The sequence below is a fragment of the Herpailurus yagouaroundi genome, unplaced genomic scaffold (assembly GCF_014898765.1).
Source record: "Herpailurus yagouaroundi ecotype Mexico unplaced genomic scaffold, PumYag 220, whole genome shotgun sequence".
NCBI lineage: Eukaryota > Metazoa > Chordata > Mammalia > Carnivora > Felidae > Herpailurus > Herpailurus yagouaroundi.
The window spans coordinates 1472387-1491100 of NW_024412451.1; the positions used below are offsets into that span (position 1 = coordinate 1472387).

Genomic DNA, 18714 nt, shown 5'->3' on the forward strand with positions numbered 1-18714 from the left:
TGTGCTATTCACAAAAGTTGAAATCTACAATACGTTTTGCGTTCATTTTTTTTGGTCTTTCATTCGTTTTTATATCTAAAAAGTGTCTGAAACTGCAAAGTAAAGGCTATCGTTTTCTCTCGTCTAGTAGTAGATACAGTTTCGTTATTAAAGGATCACGTGATCTTCTTACAAACTGTTTTTAAGTCTCTGACTCTTCAACTATTTGCTAATTACGTTTTGTCTGTCAGTGGGAAAAACTCAGTTTCACTGGCGTCACAGAACAGCTTTAGGGCGGCAAAATGGGAAGCCGTAAAGCGGTTTCTGATCTTTGTAGTCCTCGCATTACCAGCTGGGAGATTTGCTGGAAGGGAAGGGAGTGGCCTAAGGCGGGCGGGCAAAGTTCTTCCTCCTCTTTGAGTTTCTGGGAAATGTAGTCCTGAACTCTTTCCGGAAACAAGGGGCCGCTGCGCCGCCTGTTCCCCCTGGGGCTTCCGGGAAGTGTAGTTCTGGGGCGCCGTGTAGGCAGAGGCACTTCCGCCCCGGAAAAGCGAGGCTGCCACCATCTTTTCGGTCGGGAGGTGAGTCAGTCTTGCTCCCCCCCACCCCTCCGAGCCTTTTCGGCCTGAGCGTGGGACTAGTCGCTACCGAGGCGGCCTTTTTAGGATGGAGGAGTCGCGGCCGCCGGCGGAGGCCGAGAGACGGAGGGCAGAAGTTTGGATTCCCTCAGCTCTCCTCCCCCACTTACCGAGCAGCGCTGCTACTTCTATCGGTACAATACCCGGCGAGTTCTCTGCGCTCTACTTTCCTCCTCCGTACGGTAGCGAGCGAGCGAGCGAGAAACTACTGGGTAGGGTTGTGATTCCAACTGAACGAGACAGTACGTGTCCAGAGCTTAGAACGGCGGGGCACGGGGTGACGGGTTGGCTCTCGCTCGTGTTAGAGCAATTCGGTCACCAGCGCCCCTTTGCCTGGAAGCCCCAGTGAAGACAGGGAGCTCAGGGCTCTAGGGGCATCGACAGCGTGGCCCTGCTGTCATCGTCCCGGGCACCGAGGTCTTCCCCAGCTCTGTCGATCTCTTTTAGGAAGCTCCGAGGCACCCCGCGCTAGCGCCTGGGGATGTCCGCTACGCTTGATCCCGGAGACAGAGCCAGCCGTGCCGTCCCACCGCGTCCCTTTCTTCCGCGTCCCTGGGGTCGCAAAGGGGAGAAAGGACGGACTTCTTGGCTGCCCACGGCATAGCCCCGGGTACGTACCAGCGAAGGTACCTTCTTGTCCTGTCCTCTGTTTTCAGTTCATCAGGTTTCTTTCAGTCAGTAAATTCGCAGTAGGAAAATGTGCAAATATTTGTCGCATCAGCCTGCCGGTGTTTAATCTCCCCGTTGGTAGGTGTGAGTGTGGATTTTATACCACATGCGCATATGTTTTAAATATGTCTTCATTTTTCAGTTTACCACGTTTTACATTTCTTCCTTTCGCTCTCCTTTCTTCTTACTCCTCTTTTACTTACTCGCAACTGCTTTGGGATAAAAAACGGTTATCTGTCTCTGAGACTGTTTTCTTTTTTTTTGAGAGAGAGCGAGAGCAAGCAGGGAAGGGGCAGAGAGAGAGGAAGAGAAAGAGAATCCCAAGCACGCTCTGCACTGTCAGCACAGAGCCGGATGTGGGGCTCGAACCCAGACTGTGAGATCATGACCTCAGCCGAAATCTGATGCTCAACTGACTGAGCCACCCAGGCGCCCCCACGCCACCACCTTTTTTTTTTTTTTTTTTTTAATGTTTATTTATTTTTGAGACAGAGAGAGACAGAGCATGAACGGGGGAGGGGCAGAGAGAGAGGGAGACACAGAATCGGAAACAGGCTCCAGGCTCTGAGCCATCAGCCCAGAGCCCGACGCGGGGCTCGAACTCACGGACCGCGAGATCGTGACCTGGCTGAAGTCGGACACTTAACCGACTGCGCCACCCAGGCGCCCCTCACAATTATCTTTTGAAGTAAGACCTCTCTGCCATTTCTTTCATTCTCTTTTCCTCATATTCCTATTGGACAAATGTTGGAGCCTCTCAATCTGTCTTCTGTGTTTCTTGATTTTTATTTTGTATCTTTCTTTATCTCTATGCACATAGGATTAAAAGGCTCTTACCAATAAGCCTTTTATTGACTTCATGAAGGAAATTCACTCGAAATGATGTTTTTTAGAAAACTAATACCAGTGTCGAAATGTTACTAGCTGGGCAACAAATTATTATTTTTTAAATGTTTATTTTATTTTTTCTTTGAGAGAGAGAGCATGCGTGGGGGAGAGGCAGAGAGAGAGGGAGACACAGAAGTCCAAGCAGGCTCTGCCATGTCCGCGCAGAGCCTGATACAGGGCTAGAACTCACTAACCAGGAGATCATGACCTGAGCCGAAACCAAGAGCCAGATGTCTAACCAACCCAGCCACCAGGCACCCCCGGGGAAAGAATTGTTAAGAGAAAATTTTAAGTCAAAATGAGGATATTCAGAGAAGAAAGGTGAGTTTCATAGGAGAGCGTTATGAAGTCCAGGTACTTTTCTGGTCTTTTTTGCTGCTTTGAGAAGAGACCTGTGCAAATACAGTTTATAATGCAAAGTATCATCTGCTTTTTTGCAGGTGCAGGAAAAAAGGATTCCTGGCTCTTTGAACTTTCCATCTGCTGTTAATCCGGGGAAAACCTTATGAGGTGAGTATGATTTGCAGTTTGTATCCTGTCCTCACGTGCAGATGACCACACAGAGTTTTTTCTTTAACACCCCTGACATTACATAGATGCAAGTATCATTTCCAGGATTTAAACTGAGGCCTTTGACTTAGAACCACATTTTTTTTTTAAGCCTATACATGTTGTTACCAATGCCCTTCATTTCCTACTGTCCCCAGAATGGAAAATTCTTATAGTAGGGTTACTGCGTTTGATTCTGCAGGCTATTGACTGTCCAGTGGCCCCTGACTAACAAACTTATTAGTAGTTGGAATCTATTCCATGCTTTCCTTACCATGCTGTATGTGACTGCCACTGCCTGGAAGTAGGAGAACTCTCGTATAATTTCTGCAAAGATCCACATGGGCTCATGGCCGCCCTGGCCTGCATCTCATGGCTTCTTTGTCCTTCCCCAGTTATGCCTTCTCAGGACTCTGACCTTTCCGAGAAGGAGCAGGAGAAAATGACCAAGTTTCAGGTAAATAAGGCATTCTTTTGTGGCTCCCAAGGTGTGTTTTTACTTTTCAGAGATTAGGCACATCCTTTTTTCTCTTCCTTGGAAAGGTTAGTGGAGAACAACAGATTTTGAGTGCATGTTCTGGCCAGACTCTGTGTGCATGTGTGTGTGCTGTTTTATCTTTATTATTTCACAAAACAATCTCTGAAAAAAGTAATAGCAATTTGAAATAGACAAAAGTAATGTACACTCCTGCTTTGCTTACAAACCAGCTCTTTGCACTTTCCCGCATTCCTTTTTCACTTGCATTCCTAACACTGTATTTGCAGTATTGGCATTGGTGGGATCTACAGTCAACCCTCAAACTATGCTGAACCCCTTGCACAGTTGAAAGTTCACATATTAACTTTTGGCTCTCCAGAAACTTATCTTTTAAGCGTACTGTCGACCAGAGGCCTTACCAATAACATAAACAGTTGATTAGTACATATTTTGTATATGTTATATACTATGTTCTTACAATAAAATAAGCTAGAAGAAAAAAAACATTATTAAGAAAATTTTAAGAGAGGATACATTTACAGTACTGTAAAAAATCTGTATATAGGGTGGACCCATGCAGTTCAAACCCTTGTTGAAGGGTCAGCTGTACTTACATACATTAAAGAAAGGCTTAATAACTCTATTAAGATTAGTAAGAGGGGCGTCTGAGTGGCTAAGTTGTTTAAGCGTCTGACTTCAGCTCAGGTCATGATCTTGCAGTTCGTGAGTTTGAGCCCTGTGTCGGGCTCTGGTCTGTGCTGACAGCTCAGAGCCTGAAGCCTGCTTCAGATTCTGTGTCTCTGTCTCTCTCTGCCCCTCCTCTGCTCATGCTCTGTCTTTCTCTCTCCCTCTCTCTCTCTCTCTCTCTCTCAAAAATAAATAAACATTAAAAAAAAAAAAGGCTAGTATGATAAAGAAAAACCTAATTGGTATATGAGTAAAAGAAATGGAGTGTTAAAAAAGGCAAATTTAGGGGCGCCTGGGTGGCGCAGTCGGTTAAGCGTCCGACTTCAGCCGGGTCACGATCTCGCGGTCCGGGAGTTCGAGCCCCGCGTCGGGCTCTGGGCTGATGGCTCAGAGCCTGGAGCCTGTTTCCGATTCTGTGTCTCCCTCTCTCTCTGCCCCTTGCCCATTCGTGCTCTGTCTCTCTCTGTCCCAAAAATAAATAAACGTTGAAAAAAAAAATAAATAAAATAAAATAAAATAAAAAAGGCAAATTTATGGAGAAAATAATGGTCACTCATAAGTAAACGTATGCAGATGTGAACAAAGTCTTTCTGTGTATTTATCACTTAGGTTGTCGAAGATTTTTTTAAACAGGAGTTCTGTCCTCTTTGGCCAGAGTCTAGAGATTCAGGAACACTTGTACTCTTGCATGAAAGGTGAACTGGGAAAACCTTTTGAGAGGGAAATCTGCTATTCTTTGAAAAATCTGGAAGTGTTTATCCTGTGACTTTGCAATTGCTGCTCTTAGCCAAAATCTCTGTAAAAGGATCTTTGCAGCATTGATTAAAATTAAAAATCTGTCACTATGGGACACCTGGATGGCTCAGTCGGTTGGGCGACTGACTCTCGATTTTGGCTCGGGTCATGATTTCATGGTCGTGAGATCGAGCTCTGTGTTGGGCTCCGTGTTGGGTGTGGCGCCTGCTTAAGATTCTCTTTCCCTCTGTCTCTGCCCCTCCGCCAACTCGGGTGTGCATGCTCTCCCTCTCTCAAAATAAATAAACTGAAAAAGTAAATACAAAATAAAAATCTGGAACTAATTATACATGATTTGTATTGATTAAAGACAAATCATAAATTCTAAGGAATGTTAGAGTCTCTGGTCGCAAAATGGAATGAGACCGTATAATAGTAGTTGTTCACATTTATTGAGCACTTTGAGATGTGCCAGGCACCACTCTCTGTGGTTTACATGCACTTACTCATCCAACGTTTTCAAACACCTTGTGGTTTAGACACCATTAAAGAACAGAGGACATTGAGATAGTGGCAAGTTATGGAATTTCCCCCAAGGTCCTGTAATTAAAACTTTGAAATTTGAACTCAGTCTGTGCCTTCACCAGCTGTGAATGCCGCAGGTGGATACGGCATGTGCATTGAACACAGAAAGCCGTGTGCCTGTCCTGGAGGACTGCCAAAGGCCTGTGGAAATTGCAGGGACAGAATCCAAGCTTTGTGGGGTGATCGGGAGGGGACGGTGAATGGGGGACAGCTCTGGGACTGAAATCTGCCTGGGTTCCCTTCAAATCAGCAACAAGATTTTTGGTAATCCTCTTTACCCTTTTCAATCCCAGCTTTTTTCCAGTGGAGATTATGGGATCGAGGTTGTGTGTGTTTGATGTCGTAGGAGGCAGTGACGTTCAAGGACGTGGCTGTGGTCTTCACTATAGAGGAGCTGGGACTGCTGGACTCTGCCCAGAGGAAGCTGTACCGAGATGTGATGGTGGAGAACTTCGAGAACCTGCTTTCAGTGGGTGAGAACAGGCGCACTGTGACACTGAACCTCACCCCTACTGAGAGCCCATGTCCTCATTTCAAAGCTTTGGACCTTTTAAAATGGTTCCCTGACCTTGAAAGCACAAGTTTTTCTAATCCCTGGGACTGCAGGCATAGTTTTTCCTGGTCTTTCTGCTCAGGCAAAGTTCTGTCCAGGGATGATTCCACACACACCCCCCCTCCCCCCCCCCCACATTAGGCAATGTCTGGAGACTATTTTGATCATCACAACTAGAGGGGAGGGGTGCTACTGCCACCTAGTGGCTGCCAATGCTTCTAAACCTACGGCGTGTAGGACAACCCCCACCACAAAGAAGTAGCTGGTCCACAATATTCATAGTGCCGCAGTTGAGAAATCCTCTTTAAGTTAACTATAAATGAGGGGCACCTGGGTGGCTCAGTCAGTTGAGCGTCCGACTTCGGCTCAGGTCATGATCTCACGGTCCGTGAGTTCGAGCCCTGCATTGGGCTCTGTGCTGACGGCTCGGAGCCTGGAGCCTGCCTCATCAGATTCTGTATTAACCTCTCTCTCTGTCCCTCCCCTGCTCGTGCTTTGTGCCTCTGTCTCAAAAATAAATAAACATTAAAAACAAAATTAAAAAAAATTAACTATAACTGGGAATTATAAATTATAAATTGGCTTCTATGCTTTTCAAATACTTTATCTTTCAGATTATGGCTATGACCCACTGGTGGGTCATGGAATTAATACATTGTACTGGAATTTTATTTTTTAGTGAAATAGAATAAACAAGAATAAGGGCAGAAACCATCAAAGTTCCTTATCAAGACCTGCTCACGTTGAGGCACAAACTGACCATTTGCAGTGAGTGGTGTGAGAGTGGGAAATAGGATGAGAACAGCCATTGGCCAGATCTAATTTTATCTCTGTCTAGACACGGACTAGGTCATGACCTCAATCCATTTCTTATGGTTTGTGATCAAAAAAGTTCTTTTTTTTTTTTTAATTTTTTTTTTCAACGTTTTTTATTTATTTTTGGGACAGAGAGAGACAGAGCATGAACGGGGGAGGGGCAGAGAGAGAGGGAGACACAGAATCGGAAGCAGGCTCCAGGCTCTGAGCCATCAGCCCAGAGCCTGACGCGGGGCTCGAACTCACGGTCCACGAGATCGTGACCTGGCTGAAGCCGGACGCTTAACTGACTGCGCCACCCAGGCGCCCCTCAAAAAAGTTCTTAAATTGTCACTTTAGAGGTTCTAAGGATTGTAGAATTTGGACAAAAATACAGCTTTGTGTTCATCTTAAAAATATGTATCTGCCTTTTCATAGGACATCTTCCCTTCAAGCCAGATATGATGTCCCAGTTGGAGGCAGAAGAAAAGCTTTGGATGATGGAAAGAGAGACCCAAAGAAATGGATACTCCAGTGAGAACCATGTGGCTGTTCCTTCAGGTACCAGCTAATCTGCTTCTCACCACGCCCGTGATTACCAGTCTTGTCCGGGTACTGTCATCCCTTGCCTGGACTGGGAAAGCAGCCTCCACATTGGTCTCCCTGCCTTCCTCCCTTGCACTCCTATCATCTGTTCTCAACATGGGACCTGAGTGATTCTTTAGGGAGCAAGTGGGATCACGCCGTTCCCCTGCTGAAAAACCCTCCGGAGACTTCCCATTTCTCTCCGTGTCCTCACAGCGGCCTGCACGGCCCTACCTCATCTGGATGCCTCACCAGGTTCCTCTATGATCAGCCTTGCTTTTACCCTGGATTCCATCATCCCTGGTGTCCTGGCCCCCTTGGAGTGTCGTCTGCTGTTTCAGGGCCTTTGACTGGCTCCCCCTCTGCCTGGGCATAGAGTCCGCAGCCACTCCCTTACTCAGGTCTTTGCTCGGGTTTCACCTACATCAGCTAGGCCTTCTGTGTCTGCTGTTTAATGTGTCATCCTCTCCCTTCTCCATCCCCTCACCCTGCCTTATTTTGTGTCTAAGCACCGATCACCTCCTGACCTGGTAACAGTTTTATTTACTTGCGCGTCCTCTATCTCTCCAGGAAGTAGGAATTTGGGCAGTTTTATCTGCTGTGTCTACTCAAAGCCTCGGGTGGGCCTTCTGCACAGAAGGTGACCCCATACGTGCTTGTTAAGTGAGTACGTCAGTTACCTAGTTACTGTTCTTGTAGAAGTGAGCTGCGATACCAGCCTTTCAATGGCAGCCTTTCCCGGATGGGAAGAATGCCTTGTCCGTGTCCCCAGACAGGCTGATTACTTTCCTGCCCGGCCTTTTACCACCCTCCTTTCTCCTGCCCTCTCTCTCTCCTTCACCTTTCACTTCACTCTTCGATCTCCTTTCCTTTCTCTCCCCTAGTGTCCTTTCTCTTTAATTGGCATATTTCTCAGTTCTACCCATTTAGAAGTTAAAAATTAGATATTCCTAGATCAAGTAAATTCATAGGCTCTCCCTCTGCCTGAAGATGAAACAGTAGCTTGTCTGCAAACGTGATAAGTTGGGCGATGAATTCTGCAAGCGGGTGATGGATGTACCCCTTCTTTTGTCCTTTTCCCTTCCTGTGTCGTTTCACGGTTGATGCGCTCGGGGTGTTGGATACTTGCTTCCCTTCGCTGGGTCTCGTTTTCACATGCAGACTCAACCTCAGGAATGCCGACCCTGAGTATTGTCACTTCTCAGTTTTGCATAATAGACCACGTCTGTCTTTTAACAGATCTTGTAGCATTTGCTGTCACCTCGTCTCAAAGGTTTTTTGACCTCTTCACCATCAGCATGTTTCAGGATTTTGCAGCCATGCCCCACGTACAAAAACTGTGCTAAAGTGCTCTTTGCAGGTCACAAGAGGACCAATTAAAGGGCTTATTTTTGTAGATTCTTAAAAACAAAAAGCTTACAGATAGTGGAGACAAGTGGGCATCGCATCCCATCTCTGTCACTCCTAGAGGTGGCTCATAGGTTTAGAGCACACTAATGTGACTAATGGATTGTTCTGGAACATCGTCTCCCAGTGAATGTCTACCATAGTTCTCATTTCTAAGATGTCTTGGAATATGTAAAGATTTATACTGAGTAAACTTAGAAGATAAAAGCTATTCCCAGTTATCAGAATGGATAACTAAACTGTCAGAAATTATCAGTGCCAAGGACGCAAGGCATTTCAGTTCATCAGTTCTCAGGGAAGAGGCTCAGGTTGTCTACATATGAATGGAAGCCACCAGCTTCCCAGCTGAGCGCCTGCCCCTCTCGCTAACACCTAAACGATCACAGAACGCATATATGGTAGATGTTCAGTAGTTTCAAATTGGACATTTCCAGGCATCAGAAGACTGGTATACGTACCTGTGGACACGAGAAGGGTCCTGACGGGAAAGAAAATTACAGACTTTCTAAATTTTCCAGTGTAATTTGCATCCTAGTGATACTATAGAGCAATGTGAGAAGCCTTTTGACATGCTGTAGTGAGTCCTGATACGAAACACCCGAAGTTAGCTCCAGCGTCACAGGTTAAGGGCACAGACCTCCACGAGACCACCCACCGAGACGTCAGACACCAGCTGGGCTCTCCAGGGCCACCCTCTTAGGACCCAGCTGGCATTCACTAAAATGACAGAACACAGGAAAGCTCTGTACTTACAATTATAACTGCATTATAACCAAAGGAATACGAAGGCAATGAATTCTGTGAGCGAGTGATGGATGTACCCCTTCTTTTGTCCTTTCTCCTTCCTATGTCGCTTCACGGTTGATGCGCTCAGGATGTTGGATACTTGCTTCCCTTCATTGGGTCTCGTTTTCACCTGCAGACTTAGCCTCAGGAGTGAGGTTCAGCCTTTTTATTTATTTATTTATTTTTTAAAAGATTTTCTTTTTTTGGTAATCTCTACACCCAACGTGGAGCTTGAATTCACACCCCGAGATTGAGTCACGTGTTCAACCGATTGAGCCAGCCAGGTGCCCCGAAAAGAATGCAAATCCGAACCAGCAAAAGGCAGAGATGCATAGGGTGAGGCCCGGGACGGTTCCCTCCCACCTCCCTCTGATAATGACCTTTGTGATGACTTTGGACACATCCACATAATCCAGGATAACTTCCCCATCTCAGGATCCTTAATTTAATCAGATCTAAAGATCTTTTGCTACGTACATGAACATACAGGTTCCAGGGATTAGGGCATGGACATCTTCCCCTAACATACCTAGAAGTGTATATATACCTGTTGAGATTTTTCAGCTTATGTTATTAGAATGTAACTTTCCACTTAAGCAAATTAATGAAGGACTTTTGGTACCCAGCCCCACTCAAACATTTTAAGCCAGTGGCTTCCATACATTTTTAGCCATGACCTTCGATCAGATATTTTACATCTTTATCCAGCATAAATATAATATTTAGGTGTGTGTTTAGAACTGAAACAAGCATTTCTTTCTTTGTTCCTTTTTTTTTTTGAAACAAGCATTTCATACAGTGGTGTCCTTACTATGTGTGATTTCTGCCAGGACCTAAAATACTATTTAATGCCTATAAGCTTTTTTAATCTTACTGGGGAGGATGCCTCTTACCATAAGCCTACGAGGGCAAAGGTGAGTAGGCTTTTAATTGATGTTATTGGAGGATAGAATGTGGCTTGTCTTTGTTGCCCTGCAGTCATTTGATTTCAAACTTAAAGCTCTCATTTTTTTTTCAACGTTTATTTATTATTATTATTTTTTTTTTGGGACAGAGAGAGAGCATGAACGGGGGAGGGGCAGAGAGAGAGGGAGACACAGAATCGGAAGCAGGCTCCAGGCTCTGAGCCATCAGCCCAGAGCCCGATGCGGGGCTCGAACTCACAGACCGCGAGATCGTGACCTGGCTGAAGTCGGACGCTCAACCGACTGCGCCACCCAGGCAAAGCTCTCATTTTAATCTATGAAATTTATGGTTCTAAAATGGGTTACATTTACACTTAGTGGCTAAGAGTCTGTTGACCCCATTTTTTGCTTCCACTTGCATGGAAACACATAAAAGGTTACGTGATACTGTATAGACCTGACCCTCCCCATGGTTTGTGGAGGCCTTATCGTAGGGCCTGTATGTGAAATCCTGACGTTTCTGGACCTGAGCATTCACTTGTCCTTATCTCTGAATATTGCTTTTTCTTATAGGCAGCAAGAATCAAAAGGAGATGGAGACTCTTCGAAAAGTTGCACTAAAATACCTTTCACACGAAGAACTATCCTGCTGGCAAATCTGGAAGCAGGTGGCAAGTGATTTAACCAGCTGTCTTCAGAGGAAGCGTTCCCAGTTACTCCACGGTGATTCTGTTCACGTTTCTGAAAGTGAGAATAATGGAATGAATCCTAAAGCAGGTAGCTCCAGTTACACTGCAGGTGTATCTGTTTTGAGAACTCAGGATTCTTGTGGGAATACCTACCCGTGTGAGTCACCGGAGCAGAGTAGAGGTCAGCAAGTTAATGTGAAAAATAACCTGAGTATATGTGAGGCCTTCATGAAGCAATCACTTAGTGATTGTATTAGCACTGACACAGAACAGAAACCCTATAAATACAATGAATGCGGCAAAAGCATTTGCGATGGTTTCAGTCGACATGTACCCCCAGGAGGGGATCTCTTTCCGTGTCGTGAGTGTGGAAAGGGTTTCAGTTATAGCTCAGTGCTTCCACTTCACAACGTTCACCCAGGAGAGAAATGCTCCAGGCGGTGTCCACACTTGCAGGCTCTTCAGAGAATTCGCCCAAGAGAGAAACACAATAAATGTCATGAACCTGGCGATTGCTTCGGTAAGAGCGCTTTTCATCCTCATCAGTCTAACCACACAGGGGAAAAGTCCTACAGATGTGACAGTTGTGGCAAGGGATTCAGTAGCAGCACAGGCCTTATCATTCATTACAGGACTCACACCGGAGAGAAACCTTACAAATGTGAAGAGTGCGGTAAGTGCTTTAGCCAGAGTTCAAATTTTCAGTGCCATCAGAGGGTCCACACTGAAGAAAAACCATACAAATGTGAAGAGTGTGGTAAGGGCTTCGGCTGGAGTGTTAATCTTCGTGTTCATCAGAGGGTCCACAGGGGTGAGAAACCCTACAAATGTGAGGAGTGTGGTAAGGGCTTCACTCAGGCTGCACACTATCACATACATCAGAGGGTCCACACTGGGGAGAAGCCTTACAAATGTGACGTCTGTGGTAAGGGCTTCAGTCACAATTCACCGCTAATATGCCATCGGAGAGTCCACACTGGAGAGAAACCATACAAATGTGAGGCGTGTGGGAAGGGCTTTACCCGTAATACAGATCTTCATATCCATTTCCGAGTTCACACAGGAGAGAAACCCTACAAGTGTAAGGAGTGTGGGAAGGGCTTCAGTCAGGCTTCTAATCTTCAAGTCCATCAGAATGTCCACACTGGGGAGAAACGATTCAGATGTGAAACGTGTGGGAAGGGCTTCAGCCAGTCATCAAAGCTTCAAACCCATCAGAGAGTCCACACTGGAGAGAAGCCATACAAATGTGATGTGTGTGGTAAGGACTTCAGTTACAGTTCAAATCTTAAACTGCACCAGGTAATTCACACTGGAGAAAAACCATATAAATGTGAGGAGTGCGGGAAGGGCTTCAGCTGGCGATCAAATCTTCATGCTCATCAGAGAGTCCACTCTGGAGAGAAACCCTATAAATGCGAGGAGTGTGACAAAAGCTTCAGTCAGGCCATAGACTTTCGGGTACATCAGAGAGTCCATACTGGAGAGAAACCGTACAAATGTGGTGTATGTGGTAAGGGCTTCAGTCAGTCCTCTGGTCTCCAGTCCCATCAGAGAGTCCACACTGGGGAGAAGCCATACAAATGCGATGTCTGTGGAAAGGGTTTTAGATACAGTTCACAGTTTATATACCACCAGAGAGGCCACACTGGAGAAAAACCTTACAAATGTGAGGAGTGTGGGAAAGGCTTTGGGAGGAGCTTGAACCTTCGCCATCATCAGAGGGTCCATACAGGAGAGAAACCCCATAGGTGTGAAGAGTGTGGTAAGGCCTTCAGTCTCCCCTCAAATCTGAGAGTCCATCTGAGTGTTCACATTAGTGAAAAACTATTTAAATGTGAAGAGTGTGGTAAGAGCTTCAGTCAGAGTTCGCGTCTTCAAGCCCATCAGAGAGTACACACTGGTGAGAAACCATACAAATGTGATGTATGTGGTAAGGACTTCAGTCACCCTTCACGTCTCACGTACCATCAGAAAGTCCACACTGGCAAGAATCGTTAAAAGTGAAGAATGTCTTAATGGCTTCTGTCAGGATGTACGTCGTCACATATTTGGAGGGTCGTTGCTGGTGAAAACCTATCAAGTATTGAGAGTGGAAAGGGATTTCTTCAGATGGAATCTTTCTAACATCCGTTAAAATGATGACGTGGAACCATAATGCCAGGAATGGAACTAATATTAAGGGGGAGGAATAGCTTGTAACCCTCTTGGCAAGATCCATCTGCTATAGTCTTTAAAAGTAAATACATGCCTAAAGATACTGTGTGAAAAGGATATTTGCCATATATATACTAGCTAGTTTTTTTGGCGGGGGGGGGGGGGGTCGGGGAGGTTTCTGGATTACTTTAACTTTTATTTTATACTTATTTACAGTGACCATTATTTTTACTAAAGCTGTAAAGCTGTGAAAAGTGAATAAAATTACTGACCTAAATTTCCTATAACCAAGAATTCATACTATGATTGCTTTATTTCATATGGTATATTGGATTAAAATTAAGGAATAGATCCCCTGGGATGAAGCTTTGATCTTCAGAAGTAAATTTGTATTTGCTACAGATGTATAAAAAAAAATGGTCATTGCATCATTGTTTATAATAGGAAACAAACAATCAGTTGGATAGAGTATTTTATGATTTATTAATCCAGTAGGACACTATGCAGATGGGAAACATCAGATGGGAAAAGTTAAATTTGTAGTTCGGGATATTGGAAGATGTCCAGAATATGTTAACCTGAAAAAAACAAGGCATGGGATTTTGTGTGATCTCATTAGAAAAGGTATAGATGAATAGGTATTTCTGGTTATTGCTAAATGATGATATTTTGTTTCATAAGTATTTTTGCATTTCTTTAGATTTCTTATTTTGAAATAATATCAAACTTTCCAAAAAATGTAAGTTATATAACATCTCTTGTATTCCCTTTATTCAGATTGATGAGTTAACATGTTTGAATCATTCTCTCCTTGTATGTGAATGTGTGTATATACACACATATTGATATCTGTATGTACACATAGAACTTAAACAATTTTTTTTAATGTTTATTTATTTTTGAGAGACAGAGTACTAGTGGGGAAGGGGCAGAGAGAGAGGGAGACATAGAATCCAAAGCAGGCTCCAGGCTCCAAGCTGTCAGCACGGAGTCCGATGCAGGGCTCGAACTCACAAACCATGAGATCATGACCTGAGTCAAAGTCCGATGCTTAACTGCTCAACCGACTGAGCCACCCAGGTGTCCCTGTACACGTAGAATTTTTAACCATGAGTATGTTACAGACCTCTTGCCCCTTGCAGCTAAATACATCAGTGTATGTGCTAATCACAAAGATATTTAATTTACTTACACAGCTACAAGTATAGTGATCAGGAAAATTTAATACTGATACATAACACTATTTAACTTACAAACCTTATTCAAATTTTATCAGTTGTCCTGATAATGTATCACATTCTTTCTGGTTTAGAATCTAGTCAACGTTTATACATTTCATTTAGACTCCTTTAATCTGGATCACTGCCTTATTGTTTATTTTTAATGACCTTGATATTTTTGAGTGTTACACAGTTTGGATTAGTGTGAGGTTTTCTCATTATTGGATTTAAATTATGCATTTTTTGGCATAAGGATTCCATAAGTGATGTGTCCTTGGTGTATCACATAAGGAAACATGGTATGTTAGTCCTATTATAGGTGATGTTAACTTGGTTAACTCGATTAAGGTAGGTAAGCTGGGTTTTTCCACTGCAAAGTTACCGTTTTTACCTTTGTAATTAGTACTTTGTGGGGAGGTATATTCTGGTTCTGTAAATAGCTTGTTTTTTCAACAAATTTTCGTCCGCTAGTTTTAGCATCCGTTGCTAAATGTGGCCTAAATCGACTTACTGATGGTTGCAAAAGAGTGGTTTTCTACCATCATCATTCCCTCAACATATGTTAGCCAATATCTGTACTGTTTGCTCATTTTTTTAAAGTTTATTTACTTATTTTGAGAGAGAGTGTACGGGTGAATAGGGGTCAGAGAGAGTGGGAGAGAATCCTAAACAGGCTTTGCGCTGTCACCATAGAACCTGATGCGGGTCTTGATCCCATGAACTGTGAGATCATGATCTGAGCCAAAATCAAGAGTGAGACTTAACTGACATACCGCCCCCCCCCCCCTCGCCAGTGCCCCTACTTATTTACTCTTCATAAATTTGAGCACATCCTTACTCTGGCACAATATAATGTCCCATACTTATCTTGTAGTCTCCCACCCCAGCCATGGAATCTGTTATTTCTTTAGGAGACCTTGTTCTTCACAGTGTGGAATGATATTTAGAAATTAAGGCCTGAGAAATAGATATGCCCCTCACTACTGAGGGGATGAAAATGATAGGTAGGTAGATAAGGATGTTCACAGGTAGAAAGAATGAACCATGAGTTCGAACCACCAATTCTTAATTCAACAGTATAGTGTTCTTTCTAGCCTTGCCCCATTACAAATTGCATCTTCATTCTCTAAGCATAAAAAATGTTACTCCCAGTATCATCCACATATTAACTGAAGAGAATGGACATGCACTCCCAGCTACAACTTGGTTCTGTTGTTCACGGGAAAAGAATGGAGTATTGGACAACTAAAGCTAGAAGCGACTTTTGAATGGCATAGTCTCCACCATAAGTTTTCCCAGTTTCAGGTCACCAACTCTAAACCAAGTAATATATCCTTGTTGGACCATGAAGAAAAGTATCTGATAGAAACATTAATCCAAAGATGGGCATATCCAGATGAGAACCCACCGGTTAATGATCCCTTGCAGATACTAGGACAGCGAATGTAAAGGAATAGTTCCTTTGAAGGGTGAGTTGGGGAGCAGTTCTGGCCATTGACCAGCCCTGCATTATGTCATCTACTATTCACCTCCCATTCCCCCCTATACTTAGAAGGAGCTTGACAATTTTCAGGCCATTGAGGACCACACCCCTCCATTGCTTCTTGAAAAAAAAACAAAAAACAAAAAACAAAAAACAAAAAAAAACAAAAACAAAAAAAAAACAAGTATTTTAGGAGAAACTAATGTTAAAGAGACCAAACCAGAATGTTGGTTACAAAGCAGTATATTGTAATTAAAAAGCAGATTCTGGAACCAGACTTGTCCAGTTGAGCTGTTTGCTAGTTAAGTGCAGACAAGATGCTTAACCTCTCTGTTCTGCAGCTTGTGTGTTCATTGTGGGTAATAGCTCTTCTGTTATGGGGATTAAAACTATAATAGTAAGAGCTGTAGGTATTTAGGTATTATCTTCGACAGATGAAATTATTACTATATATTTATATTATTAAATTCTAAGCCAGAGAATAATAAACTATAGGCTCTTGGCCAAAGCCGGCTTGTATCCTATTTTTGTATGGCCTGAGACCTTGAAATTTCACATTTGTAAAGAATTGTAAGGAGAAAGCAAAGAGTATGGACCATAAAGCCTCAAACATTTACTGTCTGGGCCTTTATAAAAAGTTTGCCATCGTCTGGTCTGAGCAAATTTCAGTTTCTCAAAAACTCTTCTGAGATACATACATAATATGTGATAATACAGAAGAGTTTTAGCTCAATTTAGCACTTCTCAAACCACAGGATTTAAAACTTTGAGCACTTTAAACCTTCAGGAAGTCTAAAAAATGCCCAAAGCAACATCAGAAAACTTTTTTTTTAATACAAGGTTCTGGCCATTTATGAAGAAGCAATATGCTATTATGCTATTATTAATGTCTGATTAACCTGCAGTGCTAAGAATACACGTTATTTTTTTCTCGATTTTTGCATGTAAGAAAATTTAGGCTTTAAGAGATCATTTTCCCCGAGAGAGTAGATAATAAATAGCACGACCAGAGTTTGAACTCCATTCTCACAGACTTTGAAGCTACTTTTAACTGCCATCTGCATGAATTACATTGCAGGGCCAGAACCCCTAAAATTGCTCTATAGAGCATTCTCCCTGTCTCACATGAATGAATCATGAATGTAAGAATGGAAAATCCTTTGAAAAATACCAGATTTATCTAGGAAGCCTTTGTTACATTTCTACTCAGGCTTTTATTTTTTTTTTGTTTATAGTAAATCAATAACCTAAGGGATAAGTTTTATATTCTGTATTTCCTTGACTGTTTCTGACCTCATTAATGCCATTAATTTTCTAACATTTTTCTTTGATGACTCAAGAGCCAACTCTGAAAATTAACTCAAACTGAGAAAGAACAGCCATGTTGAAAGCTTTAACTTGCCACTTGTAACCAAACTGAACACCATTTTCGGTTTTGCAGATTCTTTGTATATTCTGAGTACAAATCCTTTATCTGGTATGTGATTTGCAAAGATTTTCACCAAGTTATCAAGTGGAAATTTTAAATATTTATGAGGTCAATTTTGAAATTGTTCTTTTATAGATCATGTTTTTGGTGTCATACAGAAGAAAGCTTTGCCTAATCCAAGGTCCCTATGATTTTCTCCTATGTTTTCTTCCAGAAGTTTTATAAGTTAGGTTTTACATTTAGGTCTCTGATCCATTTTGAATTGATCATGTTTGATCATTCATTGTGATACTTGTACATGGTACAAAATGTAGGTTCATTTTAAAACGTGGATGCTCAGTTATTCCAACACCACTTTTGTTCAGGAGACAATCCTTTCTCCATTGAATTGGGTTTTCCATCTTTGTCAAAAACTGATTGACCATATATGAATGGGTTTTTTCTTTTCCTGGACTCTATTCTGTCACATTGATCTTTGTGTTTATTCTTGTATCAATACAACTTGTTCCCAATTACTCTAGCTTTATAATAAGCCTGTCAATCAAGTACAGAAGCTTTGCTTTTTCAAATTTTCTTTAGTTATTCTAGCTCTTTTGCTTTGAGTTGTAGAAGTATCTTGTTGATTTCTTTAAAAAAGTATTTGCTGGGACTTTCGAGGGAAGTGTGTTGGAATATTTCACATCTCAAATCTTCCAGTCTGTGGATGTGGCATAGCTCTATTTGGATCTTTTATTTCATCAGTAATTTTTGTTATTCAGTACACAGATGTTGCCTGTGTTTTGTTAGACCTATACTTAAGTATTTCCTGAATTTTTTTTTCATTCTTTATAGCCTCTATATATATGGTATGCAAATTGTCTGTTGTCTGCAACGTCATTTCTTATCCGATCTGGTTTTGTGTCTGTTTGGTTATTTTCCTTATTGTACTTTCTGGATCCTCCAGAGTGCTGTTGAATAGGAATGTTGAGAGAAATCAGTTTTTGCCTTTCTCTTCAAGCATTTAGTCTTTTAAGTATTACATTAACTGTAGGTTTTTGTAGATGTCTTTTATAAAGTTAAGGACAATCCTTCTATCCCCAGTTTGCTGAAATTTTTTCATCATGAACAGATGTTAAATTTTCTCACGTGCTTTTTTTCTGCATCTGTTAAGATGTCATACACTTCTTCTGTAGTCTATGAATATGGTAAATTACATTAGTTTTCAAATGTTGGAATGATATTGCATTCCTGAGATAAACCCACCTGACATGATGTATTGCTCTTTTCAAATGTTGTTGTTTTCTGCTTGTTAATAGTAATTGTTGAGGAATTGTGCGTCTATGTTTACGAGGGATATTGGCCTATGGTCTTTCTTCGTGTAATGTTTTTTTTCTTGCGTTGGTAACAAGGTAATGTTGCCCTTATAAAATGAGTTGAGAAGTGTTCTGTCCACTTCTATTTTCTTTCTTCCTTTTTAAAAATATTTATTTTGAGAGAGAGAAGAGAGAGAAAGAGTGT

The 18714-nt window shown here is 42.5% G+C and overlaps 1 protein-coding gene across 8 annotated transcripts; it reads left to right on the top strand.

Moving 5' to 3' along the window:
* Positions 1 to 470: 470 nt before the first annotated feature.
* On the top strand, positions 471 to 18714 carry ZNF227 (zinc finger protein 227). 8 transcript variants are annotated; one of them, XR_005785228.1, is made up of 9 exons: positions 471 to 560; positions 1065 to 1227; positions 2615 to 2684; positions 3119 to 3180; positions 5555 to 5681; positions 6995 to 7117; positions 10813 to 13126; positions 16130 to 16134; positions 18702 to 18714. XR_005785228.1 is itself a non-coding variant. In XM_040457320.1 (8 exons), the coding sequence occupies exons 6-8, from the start codon at positions 5648 to 5650 to the stop codon at positions 12927 to 12929; spliced, it is 2274 nt and encodes a 757-aa protein (XP_040313254.1). In that variant the 5' UTR covers positions 471 to 560; positions 1065 to 1227; positions 2615 to 2684; positions 3119 to 3180; positions 4498 to 4583; positions 5555 to 5647; the 3' UTR covers positions 12930 to 13890. The 8 variants fall into 8 exon arrangements, 7 of the variants coding, with proteins under 7 accessions (XP_040313254.1, XP_040313248.1, XP_040313253.1 ...); XM_040457320.1 differs by lacking the exons at positions 16130 to 16134; positions 18702 to 18714 and adding an exon at positions 4498 to 4583 and having other exon boundaries at positions 10813 to 13890; XM_040457314.1 differs by lacking the exons at positions 16130 to 16134; positions 18702 to 18714 and having other exon boundaries at positions 10813 to 13890.